An 18036-nucleotide genomic window follows, 5' to 3' on the forward strand; every position below is an offset into this window, starting at 1 on the left:
CCACCCTGGAACCTCCTGCTGGAGCAGAGGAGGGCACCCCGCCTCTTCTGGGGACCTCGGCAGGAGCCAGCAGAGCAGTAACCCTCACTGTCCCACTTAGTCCAAGGCAGCTCCACTGCTTTTATTGCTTTTACATGTGGTGGGTGAGTCTGTGTTTTCTGCCAAGTCCTCAGACATTTAGAAGCATAACAACCCATCTAATACCCCCTTTGAACCATGAAAATGAGGTCAGCAAGATGGCTCAGCAGGTAGTAATGGTGCTTGTGGCCAAGCCTGATGATTTGAGTTCAATGCCCAGCCCAATTGCGGAAGGAGAGAATTAACTCCTGCAAGTTATCCACTACCCCATCCCCACCACACACATATAAGTAAATTTTTTAAATGTTTAAAAGAAGTAAGTATGTGATCTTTACCTAGAGTTACACAAACATTTAAAAACTTTATTTTCTTTTATGTATATGAGTATTTTCTCTGCATGTATGTATGTGCACCACATGTGTGCATTGAATCTCCTGGGACTGGAGCTACAGAGAGCTGTGAGCTGCCACGTGGGTGCTGTGAACACACCTGGGTCCTCTGGAAGAACATCAAGTGCTCTTAACTGCTCAGTCATCTCTCCAGCCCCAGTGTACCCAAATTTTGTTGTTATTAAGTCCTCGGAGCTTTCAGGGAGGAAGGTATGAGATGAAGATGTATAGCTGGCTACTTTTTGAATGCTGTTTTCAAAGAAGGTGGTGGTGATTATCATTGTTCTATTTCTGTCCTAGTGGGTGACTTGACTCTTCCACCTGTCAGCTGCAGAGACAGACTTAACTGGATGATGCCAAGGAGAGGACAGCAAGCTTCACCAGGTCAGGACAACTCTGTTTTTCTTGCCACGGCCCTCAGTGCTGAACTCAGTCAGTGCATGGCACCGGAAGCACCCGATAAGTGATGCTGAATGAATGAATGAATCAGCCAGTTGATGAAAGATGACAGCTTTCAAATGTGTCCATGCTACGGCAGGAAGGTGCAGGAGAGGTTAGCTGGGAATCTGGTCTATGATCCACGCCCCCCCCCCCCCCAGCTAACCTCAGAAACCAGGAGAACCAAGTGGGGTGTGCATTCTAGTGGTTCAAAGGTAAGGCAAGGATGAAGACATTCATTATGAGAAAAACATACTAGTCTAGCCGTGGAGCTTTGAGGTGTTGGCCTGCTTTGACTTAATCCCATGAAGATTCGGTTTTATCTTGTGAGAAATGTTAATACCAACCCTGACTTCAGAAGGTTGCCATAAGAATTAAGTAGAATTAGACTATATCAGGAACCCTGCAAATGCACTATTGTCATAAACACACACACACACAGAGGGCCTCCTTTTCACACTGAACAAGCATACACTAATTGCAACGCATGGTTATAAACAGGAACCTGGAGCCTGGACTGGATTTGAATCCCAGCTTTTCACACAGCTTGGTGGCTTGAGAGAAGTTACTTTCTCTGAGTCCCCAAATGCTTCCACTGTGTAAAGAGAGCAACAGAGCTCACCTCAACATGCTGTTCTGAGATCAATTACTGAATGGAAACCAAAAAGTACCTGGCTCCCGAGCTCTGGCCTATTAGCTGTAACTCTCATAATGGGCGTTTTCATGTTCTTACCCACTCTGCTCCCCAGGGCTGGTGGAGACAATGAGAAGATAGATAGCAGTAGACTGATGAGTCCCTGTTATGACTGATGGAGGAGGCATGGTTTCCTCAATGTCTCATGACACCCAAGGTTCTCAATCCACAGGGGCTCAGGCTCCCTAGAAGGCTGGTTAACATACAGGCCAGACCCTGCTCTGAGGTCGGACTCATTCAGTCTCCTTGGGCTGAGAGTTTGCATTTATAATTCCCCATATGCAGCTGATGCTTCTGGTAACACCACCATGGCCATGTAACAAAAAGGGATGTCAGAAGCATGAAAGAAAAATGAGGAAAAAATCAGGAAGAGTTCGGAAGCTCAAAAGAGTTCCAAGCTAAGGTAAGACCTGCTAAGCTAAGAGATAGCACTCAGTACAGAGCCTGGCAGACAGCAAGCACTCTGCAAGCATGAGCTTTGGGTGGTATTATTGTTGGGTCACTCTTTTGTGTGCCTATCAAGAGTACCTTTCCATGAAAGTGTCATCTAAATGGGGATAGAGCTAACAATTTCAGTAGGTCAGAAGCCTAGACTCCTGTGTATAGAAAAGAAAATTTTAGCTGAGCATGACGGTGACCACTGTAACTCCAACACTCAGAGGTCTGAAGCAAGAGGATTTCCATGACTTTGACGCCAGCCTGGGCTACATAGTTAGTACCAGGGCATCTAGGACTATATGGCAAGACCATGTTCCCCTCCCCAAACAAACAAACAAAAAAAAACCCAAAAATCAAAAGAAAGAGACAGCAAGATGGATTACAGGATAAGGACACTTGCTACCAAGCCTGAAGACATGAGTTCAATTCCCAGAACCCACATGGAGGAAGGTGAGAACCAGCTGCTGACAGGCGTCATCTGACCTCCACATGCATTCCATGGCATACACATGTGTGCATGCACACACAAATGAAGAGATGTTTCTAAAACATAAAAATTTTAAGTCACAAGATTCAGCCTGTGATTCCAACTGGTCCCAAGTGATTAAAAGTCATGGACAAGATATTTGGGGCAGGCTGTCCCGGGGAGCTCACACATTACACCACCAGAGTCAGCAGCAGCCAGCTCTGAGTGTAAGCATTCTCCTGACTTCTCATTTTCTCTTCTGAGTTTGCAAATTCCAGATAAAAATGAATTCCAGAACGATGAAAAATGGAGACCATAAATGGTCAGAGTAGATTTGGCTAGACCTCCCCCTAGGATCACCCCAGCCCTTCTGGGATGTGTTCTGACATCTCGCTAGAGAGGGGTCGATGTTCCTGCCACCTCCCTTAGAGGAATATTCCAGTGAAATATGACTTATTGTCAGGGCCTTGCCTTTGAGCTTCCCTTTCTTCTCCTGACCCACTTTCGTCTTGCTGTGGCCTTCTGCACAGTCATGAGCAGAGCTGCCCCCCCACACCCCTCACCCCCTTCTGGAGCTGCGGTTCGAGGACTTTCAGAGACCACCACTTCCTAAACTTGTCTGCTCATTTAGCCAAGCAAAGCATGTGCAATTCTTTTACTCTTCCCTCACAAGTCAGCCTCCACATTCCCGTAACATCCTTTTCCTGGGCTTTGAACTCCCTCCAGCCTGGCTGTCCTGAGCTCTTGTTCCAGGCAATCACAAGACGCCGACTGCAGGGGAAAGAGCAAGTCTGAGCCAGGTTCTGAGCACTCGCCCCACATTACACTGCCTGCTGCCAAGGCTACAGAGAGCCCAGAGCTCAGCAGTGGGATCTTCCAGAGTGGGACAAACCCTGCTGGGTGACCAAGCCCGCTCAGGCAGGCCTGCATCCTTTGCTGCCGGTTGTGGGGTCCTTTTCATGGAGCTGGTCCACTTGACCTACCATCAAGGAAGCACGTGAAAAACCACACAAGGTGCCTTAACCTCTCCTTGTATCTAGAATCCTCCACATAGCCCAAGCTCATTTGGTCTCTACCTGCCAGGCAGGGAGGGCCACTGGAAAAGCCAGTGGCGGGGAGTGGTGTCTTACCTGGAAAGTGCCGGCATGGTCTTCTTCCTTATCGCCCTCTCGGTTCTCTTTGAGGGCAATTAGTGTGAAGCCTCTAAAGTAGGAAGGAGGAGCAGCTGAGAGTGTCACTGTGAGAGACAAGAAAGCCACTGTCAGCACAGCCATCAGCTGGGTTTCATTTGACTTACAGGGCCAGACCTGAGTACTCTGTCAACATTCCATCCCTGTGGAGTACGGGACAGAGGATGATGGGAAAGACTGAGCGCCCTCTTCTATTTAAGAGCTTGCTAAATGCCAGATCTGAAGTCTGATCTGTAAATCCTTTTTATGTTTATTTCCTTACTTAATTTGTTTGTTTATTTTTGAGTCAGAGCCTCATTGTGCAGTCCAGCCTGCTTTCAAACTCATCATCATCCTGCTAGGACCTCCCAAGCATCCGTAAAACTTCCTGAACCACTCAGACAGAGGTAAGGTGAGCTCTGTTTTAATAATCTCAATTTGGTAAGTATAGCCCTGGTCAGAAACTCCCATCTTGACAATTATCTCATCTGGCTACACTTCTATTAGGGTGACCCAAGAAAAATCCAGATTCCTTTTGAATGTCTTGGGTAACACATACTGTTCTTTGCTCTCCAAACACCTTCCCCTTACCTTCTGTATCCTCAACTATACTGCTCCTTCCCCACTCTCCCCTTGCCCAAGTTCTGCCCCAGGTATTATAGACAGACTGGACACATACCTGTCTCCAAGTCTGCCTCCCACAGGCTTTACCCACAGCCTTGTTCTCTCCCTCTCCTTTTTCTGCCTGCCAAATCAAGGGACCCAGCAGGAGTTCTGAGTTCACTCAGGAGAGGGGCTGGGTTTTCATTCCCTCTGTATCCACACAACCCAGCACCAAGTATCTAAGGCAGGTTCAAGTTTCCTCAGATGAAAATGTATCTCTATCCTGTGTTCCAGATTCTGGGCTTTAGATATGGGCTGAAAGGCTATTAGAACTTCCAGGGAGCCTCTAATTCAGGGTTCCAATGTCACTGACAAGGAGCCAAGATAGAGAGGTCAACAGACATCTTCAAGGTCACTGAATTGAGGGTCCTCTCCTTAGCTTAACACTCCATTCATGGATTCGTGCCCTGGATGTATTCATCATGATATGGCTCTTTTTAAAGTATTGACTGATTGGTCTGAAGTTTAAAAATCAATGCATTCAGTTTATATCATTGACATAATTCTGTTATAGCACTTCCCTTCTAGGAGGAGCATGTGGTCTTCTAAACTCCCCCAAATGGGCTCAATAATGCAAACAATAAAACCACTACCTAATCATTCTAAAATTACAAACAATAAAACCACTATCTCAGATAATAGAGTGCTGTTCATGAGTCACCAATACAAAGATATCTCACAGAAGAACTTCAAAGACATGGAAAGTACAAATATCAGAGCTGGAGAGATGACTCAGTAGTTAAGAGCATGGGCTGTTCTTCCAGAGGACCCAGATTCCATTCCCAGCTGGCTCACAACAACTGGAACTCCAGTTCCAGGGAATCTGATGCCCTCTTCTGGCCTCCACAGGCATCAGGCATATATAGTGCACACACATATATACAGACAGCACACACACACACACACACACACACACACACACACACACACACACAAATAAAATTTAAATTTAAAAAATTCCAAATATCATACTGTGATTGGTCAGTTCATCTCACAGCTATGTCCATCTATTTAAAAAAAAACTCAATAGAAAGTGGGGAAGAAAGAATGAAGAAAAGCACACTGGAGTAAGAAAAGTGTAGGGCTCAGAAGAGTCAATAGAGCTGGAATCTTTGAGAGAAATGATCAGAGATGCTAAAGGCCCTGGGATGAAGGAAGGACAGGAGGGGACAGAGCAGCTGACAGCAAGAGTACCACCAGGGCGTCTCAATTTCATTTGCACCATTTTAATGTGACCCTGAGACTGATGGACCTTGGCCTCCAGTGACCAAGCACTTGTGACTCTGCTCTGGAGGATTGGCCCCAAGTCACCAGAGCTTCCTACAGAAGCCCCAGCTCTCTTTCATTGAGGACAGAGACCTTTGAGGGGTTCTTTGCATTCCGTGGTGGTTTGAATAGGAATGAATAGACTCATGTGTTTGAATGTTTGGACTACACAGAGTGGCACTGTTAGGGTGTATGGCCTTGTTGGAGGAAGTGTATCACCATGGAGGTGGGTTTTGAGGTCTTATTGGATCAAATCTGGCCAGTGTGACACACAGCCTCCTTCTGCTGCCTGAGGAGCAAGATGTAGAACTCTCAGCTCCTTCTCCAGCACCATGTCTACCTGCATGCCACCTGCCATGATGATAATGGACTAAACCTCTGAAACTGTAAGCCAGCCTCAATTGAATGTTTTCCTTTATAAGAGTTGCCATGGTCATGGTGTCTCTTCACAGCAACTATGGTGTCTCTTCACCTTAACTATGACACATACCAAGCTGGCCACAGAATCGGACTAGAACCACTCTCAGGGATTTTGCCTGGGATCATAGGCTTTCCATGTCCTTCTTTGCACATACCCTTCCTGGTCTCCTCTGGGGATATTTCCTTTGTAAGTCACCTGCATCCAAATCATCATCAGAAGCTATGGGTTACAGGCTAAATTATGTCCTACAAAAAGTTATGTAGGAATTGTGACCTCAGGCACCTGGGGGGTATGACCTTGTTTGAACTGGGGTCTTTGTGGGAGAGGCCACAATAGACTGTGGGGGTGGGTTGAGGAGTGGGGTCATTATATCCAGTCTGACTAGTGTTCTTATTAGAAGACTTATGAACCATACAAGGGACATATTGCATGTGACTACAGAGTAGTGTGGAAATGAAGCAACTTGGGACAAGGATGATAAGGGTGGCTGGTAGCCAGGGGCTGGAGAAAGCTGAATTCCTCAGAGCCGTCTCCAGGAATATCTCTGCTGACCCATTGATTTCAGGTCTTTAAATGTCAGAACTATGAGACAATGAGCTGGTTAACAAAGCTTTGGGGTGTGACTGTAGTGGGCTTCAGGGAACCTAGCCTAGCATAGACAAGCAACTGCTGTTTTCCAGTCACAGGCCACAGGCTGCAAGCATTTCAGACTCTGCCTCAGCAACCCCACTAATCACAGCCCCATTGCCGACCTCACTGCATTTGGTCCTGGGATTCACTCACTGGCAGTTTCGGAAGAGCCCTGGCAGTCTACCCTACAGACGTTTTTTCATGGTCCTCGTATACCTGTGACATTTAAATTCCTCCATTCCCCCAAAACTTCAGAAACAGCGTAAAATTTCACCCTTTGTACGACACTTCCTCTGACGTCACCATAAAGACCAGAACCCTCTTAAAATTAAAAATACTTACAGGTCTCCCCAAGTGGGGATGCTGCCCCTGGGTATCTGGCTGCAGCAGGTCCTCATAGACATGGGGCCTTGGGCCTCCAGTGTGTTTTGTCCCTTCCTAATGTCTGACACTGCTGAGCCCAACAAGAATGAAGTCCAGAGAAGGATCCAGAAGACCACTTCCTTCCCTGGTCCTGGAGCAGCTAGTCCTAAAGTTTACATCACCAGAGCCATGCACTCCAAACCCGGCTCCAAGCAAAATATGGCCCAAATGTGACAGCTAGAGCTGTGAATGTAGCTATAGCAACTTCTGTGTAGGAAGGAAGACGGATGTTAAGTTCTGCAGGCATCTCTCCCAGGTCTTAGACCCCAGAAGAGTGAGGTAGCCTTGGCTAAGGTGGTGAATCTCCAGAAAAAAAGTGAGGAAACTTTGGGTTGTACAAAGAGGGATGCTGGAATTTTTTTCTAAAGGAAGCCAAGAAATAAAACACAAAACAAAAATAAGAGATGAAAATTACTTTCTATAATTAATTTCAATCTGTTTCTGTGAGAAACATGTAACCAAAAGCAATTTACGGAGGACAGGGTTTATTTGATTTACACTTCCAGGTCTCAGTCCATCATTGAGGTAACTCAAGGCAGGAAGCAGAAGGCAGGCCTATGTAGGGGGTAGCCATTCCAGCTTTGACCTGGAAGTTCCAACCCCCATTGAGGCTTTGGTAATGGTCATGCTTACAAGGCAGGGCTGAGAGAGGCTGCTGAAGACCTGAGTTCTGGATGCGGGGGCTTTCTTGGTTCCTGGACCCTGGACGCTGGAGGTAGACAGAGCAGAGTTCTCCAGAGAACACCGGTGGACTGCGATACACATTTCCCAGACCCTGCAACCTACCTATCCCTTCTCTTGTAAGTTACGCCACTAAATAAACCTCCCTTTTAACTACGTGGAGTGGCCTTAATAATTTCACCAATAGGCCTGCTTGCTATTTCAAGCAGAATTACCTCTGACCAGGGAACTCATTCATAGCCAAAGAAATACAACAGGAACCATGGCAAAACATTGCTTCCTGGCTGGCTTACTGGTTCATGCTCAGCTAGCTTTCTTATACAGCCCAGGACTACCTGCCTAGGGATGGTGCTGCCCACAGTGGGCTAGGACTTCCTGAATCAATTAATAATTAAGAAAATCCCCCCATAGACATGCTCACAGACTTTCTGATCAAGGCAATTCCTCAAAGGAAGCTGCTTTCCTCTCAAATGACTAGTCCAACTGTTCTCAACCTGTGGGTCACAACCCCTTTGACAAACCTCTATCTCCAAAAATACCTACATTATAATGTATAACAGTACCAAAATTACAGTTATGAACTAGCAACAAAATAATTTTGTGGTTGGGGGTTACCACAACATGAAGAACTGTATTAAAGGGTTGCAGCATTAGGAAGGCTGAGAACCACTGCTTTAGGCTGTGTTAGTAATTAAAGCTAACTAGGACACATCCTTCAGGAAACATTTTATTGTCAATGATAAAGAGGCTAGTAAAGGAAAAAATATATGTATTTGAATACAAATAACATATATATATATATATTCACATATACAAAAACACACATAGAGAGAGAGAGACTAGGACTCAAAAAGTTTAAAATGCACCAATAAATAGACATTTTATACACATAACACAAGTTCTAAATTTACTGACCCAAGTAACCCAAAGTTGTTGCACGGATCCCTGGCTTTATATGACGATGACCTGATTTAACCCCTTCCACTTTGAGACTAGACTTCTGATATCCAGAGCAGAGAGATTTATTCAAGTTCACATCATGCAAGGTGTCATTTGGAATCTAAGTGCTTTGCTTCTAGTCAAGGGCATTTCTCCTGACTGTAAACCACAAAGATAATATCTGCATGATGCTTCTAGAAGTCTGGGATTGCCTCCTGACAGAGTTCACAAGGGAGAGAAGAATCTCTCTGCCACTGCTTTGTATAGACTTACCTCATGTTTCCAGACAGTTGTCTAAAAGCAATAACGCTTTTCACCCCCTCCGTGTGTGTGTGTGTGTGTGTGTGTGTGTGTGTGTGTGTGTGTGTGCACATGCAAGGACAGGCAGAGAACAGAGACTGGAGTCAGTGGGTTCTGGAAATCCAAACTCCGGCTCTCACGCTTGCTCAGAAAATGACTTACCCACTGAGCCATCTCCCAGCCCTACATTTTACATCTTTTAAAGACAGTACTAAAGATTTGTAGAAAAGTAAATTTAAAAAAAGTTTCAAGACTAGAACTTAATGATTATTTTTAAGACGTTGTTGGATTTTTTTCTTCTCTAATAATTTGAAACCATGAGCTAGAAAGATGGCTCAGTGGTTCAGAGCACTTGCTGCTCTTGCAGAGGACCCAAGTTCAGTTCCCAGAATCCCCATCCAGTGGCTCTAGTTCCAGGGGATCTGATACACTCTTCTGGCAGGCAGTACACACACGCACACACATAAAATGAAATAAACAAAACTTTAAAAATAGAAAAAAGAATCATGAGACCTACTAGTTCCTGTGAATCTCAAAAAAAGAAAAAAAACTCCATGATGATGAAGACAATCTGGAAGCTATTTTCCCTTTGAAAAAAAGCCTATCAGAAATCACACCATAGTAAAGCTGAAAAGGATTATAACAGGCATGTTTTACATAAAAATACCTACATAATTAGCATACTATCTACACTTATTTCCAAGCATCAGTATGCAGTATAAATGCATGAGTACATGTGATGTTGTTAAGATCATAGCTTGGCATATGGGAGACTGAGGCGAATGGTAATACTTAGGGCTGGCAAGATGGTTCCTTAGGTGCTGACTATGTACGCCTGATGCCCTGAGTTTGATCCCTAGGACCAATGTAATGGTAGAAGGCAAGAACTGACTCTACAAAGTTGTCCTTCGACCTCTATGTGCATGTTATAACAAGCACATGCCTATATGTACACATCACACAAACAATAATAATAAAGTAAAATAAAATATTTTAAAACTAAGAGTTCTCTTAAAAAATAGTAGTAGTTACTTTGTTCCATAATAAGAATATCAGACTACAATGTGCTTTGTGTTTTGTGTTTGTCTTCAGGCTTGTAAGCCTTGGAGGGCTAGAACCACATCTGACTCAGTGTGGTGATCAGCACAGGGTGATAGACAGCAAAGCCTACAGAACAGTGCTCATAGTCTGCTCGACTCAGAATTGCCATGAATGTCAATACTCTTCAAACTGCTGTATAGATTTAGTACAGGGTAAATGAGAGTCTCGATGTGTATTGTGTGATATTGACAATCTGCTTCTAAAAGTCATATGAAAATGCAAAGCGCTAAGAATATTCAAGACAACCTTGAGAAAGAAATACAAAGTTGTAGGGCTTATTATTGCCAGAAATGAAGACTTACAGATCTATGGAAATCAAGCCAGTGCACTACAACAAGGAAAGAGAAGTGAGCCAATTAAACAGTGGAGGGTTCAAAAAAGTTCTGGAAAGCTGTGAGAACTGCGGATGATAAAGAATGAACAAAAGCATGGGAAATCAATGGTTCAAGGACAACCACATGTGGGGACCACATCATACACAAAATACATCTACACGGTTGTCATTTGCATGCGAAAGCTTTTCAGAGGTGGTATAAGATGGTATGTAAATGACCTTGGAACAGAAAGCATTTGAATAGGACATAATAAAGCACCAGTCATAAAGTCTAAGATGTATAAGTGAGATGCTCCCAAACTTTTCTTATCAAAAGACACTATAAAAGGGAAAGGGCAAGCCATGGTGTAAAAGATGTTTGCAATCCTATAGGCAGTATCTAACTGTCATCCAGAATCTGCATAGTCTTGCTGATCAAGAAGAAAGACAATAGGCAGATGCATGAACACTTGGTGAAGGTGCCCTGCTACCCAAAACCTGTGAAAAATTCTGATCCTCATCAGCCAATAGGGAAATACAAGTTAAATTCACAATAAAATACTACTGCATAACTACCAGATTGACTAAATGTGAAGGATTAATACCAAATGTTGTTAACTGGAACTTCCACACATTGTTGATGACAGTGAAAATTAGCACATTTGCTAGAAAATTCTTCAGCACTTTGTTGAAGCTGACCATACGCATACCCCACGAGCCAACTATATAACTCTGAAATGCATGCTTGTGTGCACCAAAGACACTTAGAAGAATGTTTGGAGTGATGCCATTTGAAGTAAGTAGCATATAACTGGAAACATCACTATATTGTAATATATAAATGGTGACATAGTCATGTAAGCAAATGGAAGCATGTCTAATGAAAATGAACAAACTGTGCTGTCCACAACACAAAGGGATGCAAATGGCAGGGCTGGGAGATAGTTTAGTCAGTAGAGTGCTTGCCGTGCAAGCGTGAAGACCTGCATTTGGATCGCTTGCACCCGCCTAAGAGCTGAGCACAGCAGCACACATCTGTAGCCAGCACTGGGATGCAGAGACAGGTGGAGCCCTGGAGCTCACTGGCTAGATAGTCTAAAATGATGAGCTCCAGGTTCAGTTAGGAACTTTGTTTCAAAAAATAGATGGCAAGCAAAAGTGGAAGACGTGTGATATCATTCTTGGGCCTCAGTACACACGTGCACACACCCACATGAACACATACATATACCACACACAAACACATACAGCGTGAGAGGGGGGAGGGAGAGGGACAGGGAGAGGAAAGAGGGGGGAGGGAGAGAGAATACAAATGGTATCGTTGCATTGGCGAATATTCATGTAAAAGTTCAAAATCAGGCACTGTCTGGTGCTAGAGTCAGATGTGGAGGAGGAGGAGGAGGAGGAGGAGGAGGAGGAGGAGGAGGAGGAGGAGGAGGAGGGAGAGTGATGTGGAGGGAACATGATGTTACTACAGACTCAATCATGTCCCAGTTCTTCATGTGAATGCTGGCTACATGGATTTCTTCACCATGTGATAATCATTAAGTCATATGATGTGTGATTAAACTGTTAAAAAAATTTTTCCTGATCCCAAATAACCATCTTTCTGTACATTTATTCAGTACACTTGACAAGCTAGCTATAAGCAGTTTCCCAGAGTGCTATATTCCTGCAGGTTCTAGAAAACTAAGGTTGTACCCTCTCTCACCTATTAAATATATCACACAAGATGGAGGCTCTGTAGGTCGAGCCGAACTCTGCATGGGGTTTCAGTCCATAACTGCCCCTAAAAATGATGGTATTCTGCAGTTTGAGTTGAAGGAATTCAGGAGGACCTACCCATCTGGTGGGCTTCATTAGACTTCCTGAAAGAAAGGCACAAACGTGCAGTACGTTCTGCATCTGTGAATGACCAAAAATGACTGACAGCTTAGCAATAAATAATAGAATCTTCTCTCTAGTGACTGCCCCCGAGAGAGGCTGTTAAGAGATCCAAAACTTCAAGAAAATTGCTTACAAAGGATTAAAAAATACAAAATGACAGAGGGGGGAGGGGCTATTTGAAGTCATTTTGTGGGCACACACAGGGAACTGGTAAAGGACAAAGATTCAGGATTAGATCTCCAGAGTCCCCACTGGCTAATTATGAGAAGGCTGGGAGGTACCTGACTGTCCTGTTCCCTCCTTTAAAAAAGGGAGGGGTGAGTGCCACTGCCTGTCTTACAGGAGTATAAAAATGAATTAAGCTCCTGTGGATTACAATGATCAGCATCTGTAATTGGACAAGGATGATCAAGGATTACGGCATGTTGAGGGTGGTGGCATGGGGGTGGAAATAACACCTGGCTGGGGAAGATGGTGATGACAGTGACTTTGGAATGATAAGGGCCATAGTAATGAGGACCATGATATGCATCAGACTGATTAGCCAACAGTGAGTTGGTCCTCGGGGGAAATTATGGAAGGAAAACTCCAGTCGGCACCATCCAAGGACCGCTGGGAGGGACCAAAATGGGACAGCTATCTCTGGGGGTCTTTACAGTACCAAGTTAGAGACACGATTTGGCTCAATCCTCACAATATTCTGAATCATCTTGTGGGCCACCATATTCACGTGTGTGGGTGGGCCTTCTTGCTCCTTCTATTTCTACATAACATCTTCTTATGCTTCTTGAATATCTCTAACTCAATATTGATTAAATATATATCTGTGAAATTATTTGATAACCATATGCTTTCCCAAACAATCAGGAGACTTGAGAATACAGACCAACTCTGCCTTAAACTGTCTTAAACTGCATAGTTCTTTTTGTTTTGATTTTATTTCAGTTTTAGTTTTTCCAGACAGGGTTTCTCTGTGTAGCCCCGACTATCCTGGAACTCACTCTGTAGACCAGGCTAGCCTCAAACTGAGAGATCTGCCTGCTTCTGCCTCCTCAGTGCTGGGATTAAAGGTGGGCACCACTACAGCCCAGCTTCTGAATAGTTCTTTAATGCATTGTGAATACTTCTTGAGTAAGAGTGAGTGAGTGTGTGAGTGAGTGAGTGAGTGAATGAGTGAGTGAGTGAGTGAGTGCATGTGTGAATAGTGAGTGAGTGAGTGCATGTGTGAGTAGTGAATGAGTGAGTGTGTGAGTGAGGAGTGAGTGAGTGAGTAGTGAGTGAGCGAGTGAGTGGAGGCTCAATTGTCTTCCATGTACACTTTGCTCATTTCTGCTCTGGTCCAAAGTTCTTACGGCCCATGATGGATAACACACCAGCCTCCCTCATCCATTTGCTTTTTTTGTTTCTCTTATTTTTGCAGTGCTGAACATCAAACCCAAGCTGAGTGAGGGATGGTTAGTAAATACACACACACACACACACACACACACACACACACACACACACACACCCCAAGCCTCACCTTTTATTTACTGAGTACCAGCTCTGTGCCATCCCGCTCCTACATTTCCAAAGAAAAAAGCCAGGGTCTCTGCCTCCTAGCAACCCCTAATCTAATCACTGGGAAGAAAAATGTATCAGCAGATATTCTTGATCATGTGCAGCTGGTGTGGGGGTATGAGAAATGGGCTCTGGGATCTCAGAGAAAGAGACATCGGAGTCTACCTCAAGTGAGGCGAAAGAGGCTGTAAAGTGGAAGGGGTCTCTGAGCTACATGGTCAGTGAGGAACAGGGGTTTGCCCAGTGGAGAGAAGGAACACCATCTGGGAAGTAAAGAAGGCACATGGGCTAGCCTTGGATCTGGAAACTGCTGGACTGGGCCAGATCTTTGGTTCAAGGTGGACTCATCTATACCAAGACAGATGGCCTGTGTGGGACCCAGCTGGAGAAATGAAAACTGAACTTCTACACTTCTCTGGTCTGCTGACCCCTTTTCTCCACTGAACAACTTGACCACAGCCTCCTGTTATCCTAACAACTAGAAGCTCCCACCACCTTGTAAAATTTTGCTTACAGCAGCCTCTTTTGCCTGTAATGTTCCTTTTTCTGTAATGCTCTCCCATCCAACTAAAGTACCCTATAAAACCCAAACTCCTTTTGGGCAGGGCTGCGTTCCCTTCTCTTGGGGACAGCCCAACAGTTTGTACCTGGAACAAGGCTTTGCCTTTGAGTCTCAGTATAGCTCTGGTGGTCTAGTTCTCTCATTAAGCCACATAAAAACCAGAACTAATTCTGGATCTTCTAAGTTGCAAGAACTAATTGAAGAGGCTAGATGAGGGAGACAAGCAGGATACAAATGGTTGGAGACCTAGGCCTTGCTAAGAAGTATGGGTACCATTCTGGAGATGTTGAGAAGCACTGGGGAGGGGGAGGTCTGAGATGGGAAGTCCATTCAGATTTATAGTTTAGGAAGGCTGGAGGCTGTGTGATTACTGGATTATACTCTTCCTCCAAAAGCTACTTCAGTGGAAAGAGGTTCTCTGGCCTGCCTTGTTTGTATGAAGACTATCTCACATGGAAGCCTGGCCTCAAACTCCAACCCAGGGCAGAGTTCTCCATCCTTTGGTATACCCACCTCATGAATACTCTCACAGCACCTAATTCCCAAAGCGTTTTCTGGGTCCTTCAAACATTTATGTGCCAACAGTCTGACAAAAGCTCTGTGCCTATTACCCTTTCAGGTCCTGTGGGATTCTATCACCCTCCTACCCTGTCTCTGGCGTTTCAGAAGCAGAACTCCAGATTCCCAGTCCCCTGGCTCCATTCAGAATCAGGTCCCAGCATCACCATATGACCAGCCCCCAGCCATCATTCTTTGTGTTACAGAGGTACCTGAGACTTTATGGCACAGCCTCAACCACAACGGACCTCAGCTTCTCTCTCAACTTGTACCAGGGGCTCATAAAGATCACTGGAGCATTAAGTAACCACAGGAACAAGGTGCTCCCCATCTGCCTGACTTGAAGAGTTCCAGGAAGCTGAAGTCACATGCTCCAGGAAGAAATTTGGCACCATTCTCTACTCACTCCATTAGGGCACAGCTGCTAGGGAAGGGCTGATGGGCGGGAAGGTGGGGCTAGTAACCTAGAGCAAGAAAGTGGAGCTGCTGGAGTTGGGTTGTGCCATTTCTTTAAATTCCCTCTGTCAGCCAATATGCTCAGCATTTCTAGGCAGAGATGACCCCCCCTCATTCCAAATGAGACTATGCATCCTTAAAATTACAAAAGTTGTCTTTACACAACAGAAGTAGCTAAAAGACCTGGTTCCAAATTCCCCTCTTTATTTTGTACAACTTTTGGCAGGGCACTTAACTTTTGTCTCAGTTTTCTTATGAATAAACTAGCTGAAATATTGTGTATCTTGTGTCATAAGGCTAGCTAATGACTTCATAATTACAAGCCCATAAAAATGTTTGCTAAATCAATAAAATGCATTAAAAAATGAACCAGTGTCCTCCATGAAATTGGGATCATAATTATCAGCTCATGGATTTGTTGCAAGGATTAGAGGGGGTAATGAATATGAATCATATGCAGTGTCACAATGAAGGCTCACTCTCCTCCTCACATGTCACGTCCTCACAGTATAGCTCAGAGCCAGATGGAAGTCCTGAGCTGAGCAACATGCTCACCAAATGGGAAAGATTGGTGCTAGACTTTGGACCTTGAATGTCCCCCAAAGGTTTGGAGGGGGGTGATGGAATTTGAGGAGGTTGGGCCCAGTGGGAGGCAGTTCATTTATTAGGATTATGCTCTTATAGGTGATATGAAAACTCTGGGTTCTCTCCCCCTCCCTCCCTCTTTCCCTCCCTCCAATTGCTAGGAAGCAAAGACTCCTCAGTTGACACATTCTCCCATGGTGATAAACTGTGTTACCACAAACCCAGACAGGCAGTCACCTGACCGTGGACAGAATCTAGCCATCATCTCTTCTAGAAAGTTGATTGTCTCATACATGTTGCCACTGCACTAGAAGGCTGACTCCCGCAAATGGGAAAGTCCTCTTGAGAGACTGGCCATATGTCAGACAATACAGATGAAGGTAGGAAACTGAAGGGGACCCCTATGCCTTCTTCTATCCTGACCATGTGGCCAATCCGCCATCTTCCTCCTTAAACACAATCATGAGCGACTGAGCCCAGATCCAGTCTGCCTCCATGCCCTAGTCCCCTGGGCATGTGACTCAAGCAGGACTAATCAGAATCCACTTCCCTGGGTTGTTTCAGCTTGGAGTTAGAGGGCAGGGAACTTCCTTTTAGTCACAGAGCTAGCTGAGAGACTCTTCACTGAAGGTTGTTGGCAGATATCCTCTCTGTCATTTGGAGAAAATTCTTTATAGTAAGGAACATAATGAAGACAATATATAGAAGCACAACTAATGGATAAAGAATGGAAGGGGCAAAGCCAGAGTGGTGGGAAGGAGAAGGAAAACATGGACAGGGAAGGGGTGGGTAACAAGTCTGTCTGTGCTCCCAGCTCCAGTCACACCTGAAGCGACACCCAACTCTGGACTTCCCAGATATGGGAATCATTGGCTCCATTCTTTGTCCCAGTTAGTTTGATCTTGTCCCTGTTGGTTGCAATGAAAAGAACTACTGCTAATTTTGAAGCAAAGGAACCAACAACTCTGCATGGACTGTAAGAATCCTCAGCAGTCTAAGTATGCTAGTTAGTCCCTGTCACTATGACAAAATGCCCGAGTGAAACCAATTAAAGGGGAAAATTAAAGGCCTATCTATGATGTCATTCAGTCATGAATCCATCATGGGATCATTCACTAACTAGGTCTGAGTCTTCATGGTCCAATTGCTTTCTCAAAGCCCATCAGTTGTCAATCAAGCCCTAAATCCAGGAAACTTCAAGGGCATTTTAGAGTTATGCCGCAAGACTTAGGAAACTATATTCATAAGTAAATTGGGGTGACCGATCAAGGGATAGTAATCGGTTAATAAATATCATTGGGGTGACAACAGGATGTTTACTTCAAAATGTTGAACTAGATGTAACTTTAAGGAAAGACCTTAAAGGGTGGCTGGAGCTCTGCCCTGAGTTCTAGCCTGCTCAAAATTCCAACAAACTGCTTAGATAAAGGTTTATTGGGTCTGTTTATAAGAACTATGGCTTATCTACAGTAACATTATGTAAATAAACACCCCTGTGACAGAATCGAGATTCCATGAATGATTGAGAAGTCACACTTGAAGTTCAATGGGAAAGCATATCAAATATATTCAGGGTGGGGGTGGGGGTGGAGGACACATGCCTGTTATCTCAGTGCTGAGGGCTGAGGGCTGAGGCAAAGAGGTTCCTGAGTTGGAGGCTGGCCTAGGTTTATAGAGCAAGGCCTTGTCTCAATTTCTTCTCCAAGTGGACCAATTACACCAACATAGGTTGATTTGTTGATCAGTTTTCTCTTACTATAGCACAGAAGCAGAGACAATTAGCAGAGAAACCAATTATGTTAGCTCATAGTTCTGGGGACATAGTCCAGGGTTTCATGGCACCATGGTTTGGGGACTGCTGTGAGAGTGTTACATGACGGCAAGGTCACGTGGTGGGGGAAACTGGTTAGAACTTGAACTAAGAAGTAGGGAGAGAGTAAGATTGTGAAGTCATGACACACCATCATCCTTGAGACCCCACCTCCTAAAAGGCCACAGCACCTTCCCACACCCGCATCC

At 44.7% G+C, this 18036-nt stretch overlaps 1 protein-coding gene across 1 annotated transcript in view; it reads right to left on the reverse strand.

Annotated features, from left to right (window-relative positions):
• Spon1 (spondin 1) overlaps positions 1-18036 on the reverse strand; it is a 293513-nt gene that overhangs the window by 265802 nt on the left and 9675 nt on the right. The window contains exon 2 of the mRNA XM_059268545.1: positions 3634-3740. Coding sequence (XP_059124528.1) covers positions 3634-3740 — 107 coding nt within the window. The remainder of the gene's footprint in view (positions 1-3633; positions 3741-18036) is intronic.

This window comes from Peromyscus eremicus, chromosome 1 (assembly GCF_949786415.1).
Source record: "Peromyscus eremicus chromosome 1, PerEre_H2_v1, whole genome shotgun sequence".
Lineage (NCBI taxonomy): Eukaryota > Metazoa > Chordata > Mammalia > Rodentia > Cricetidae > Peromyscus > Peromyscus eremicus.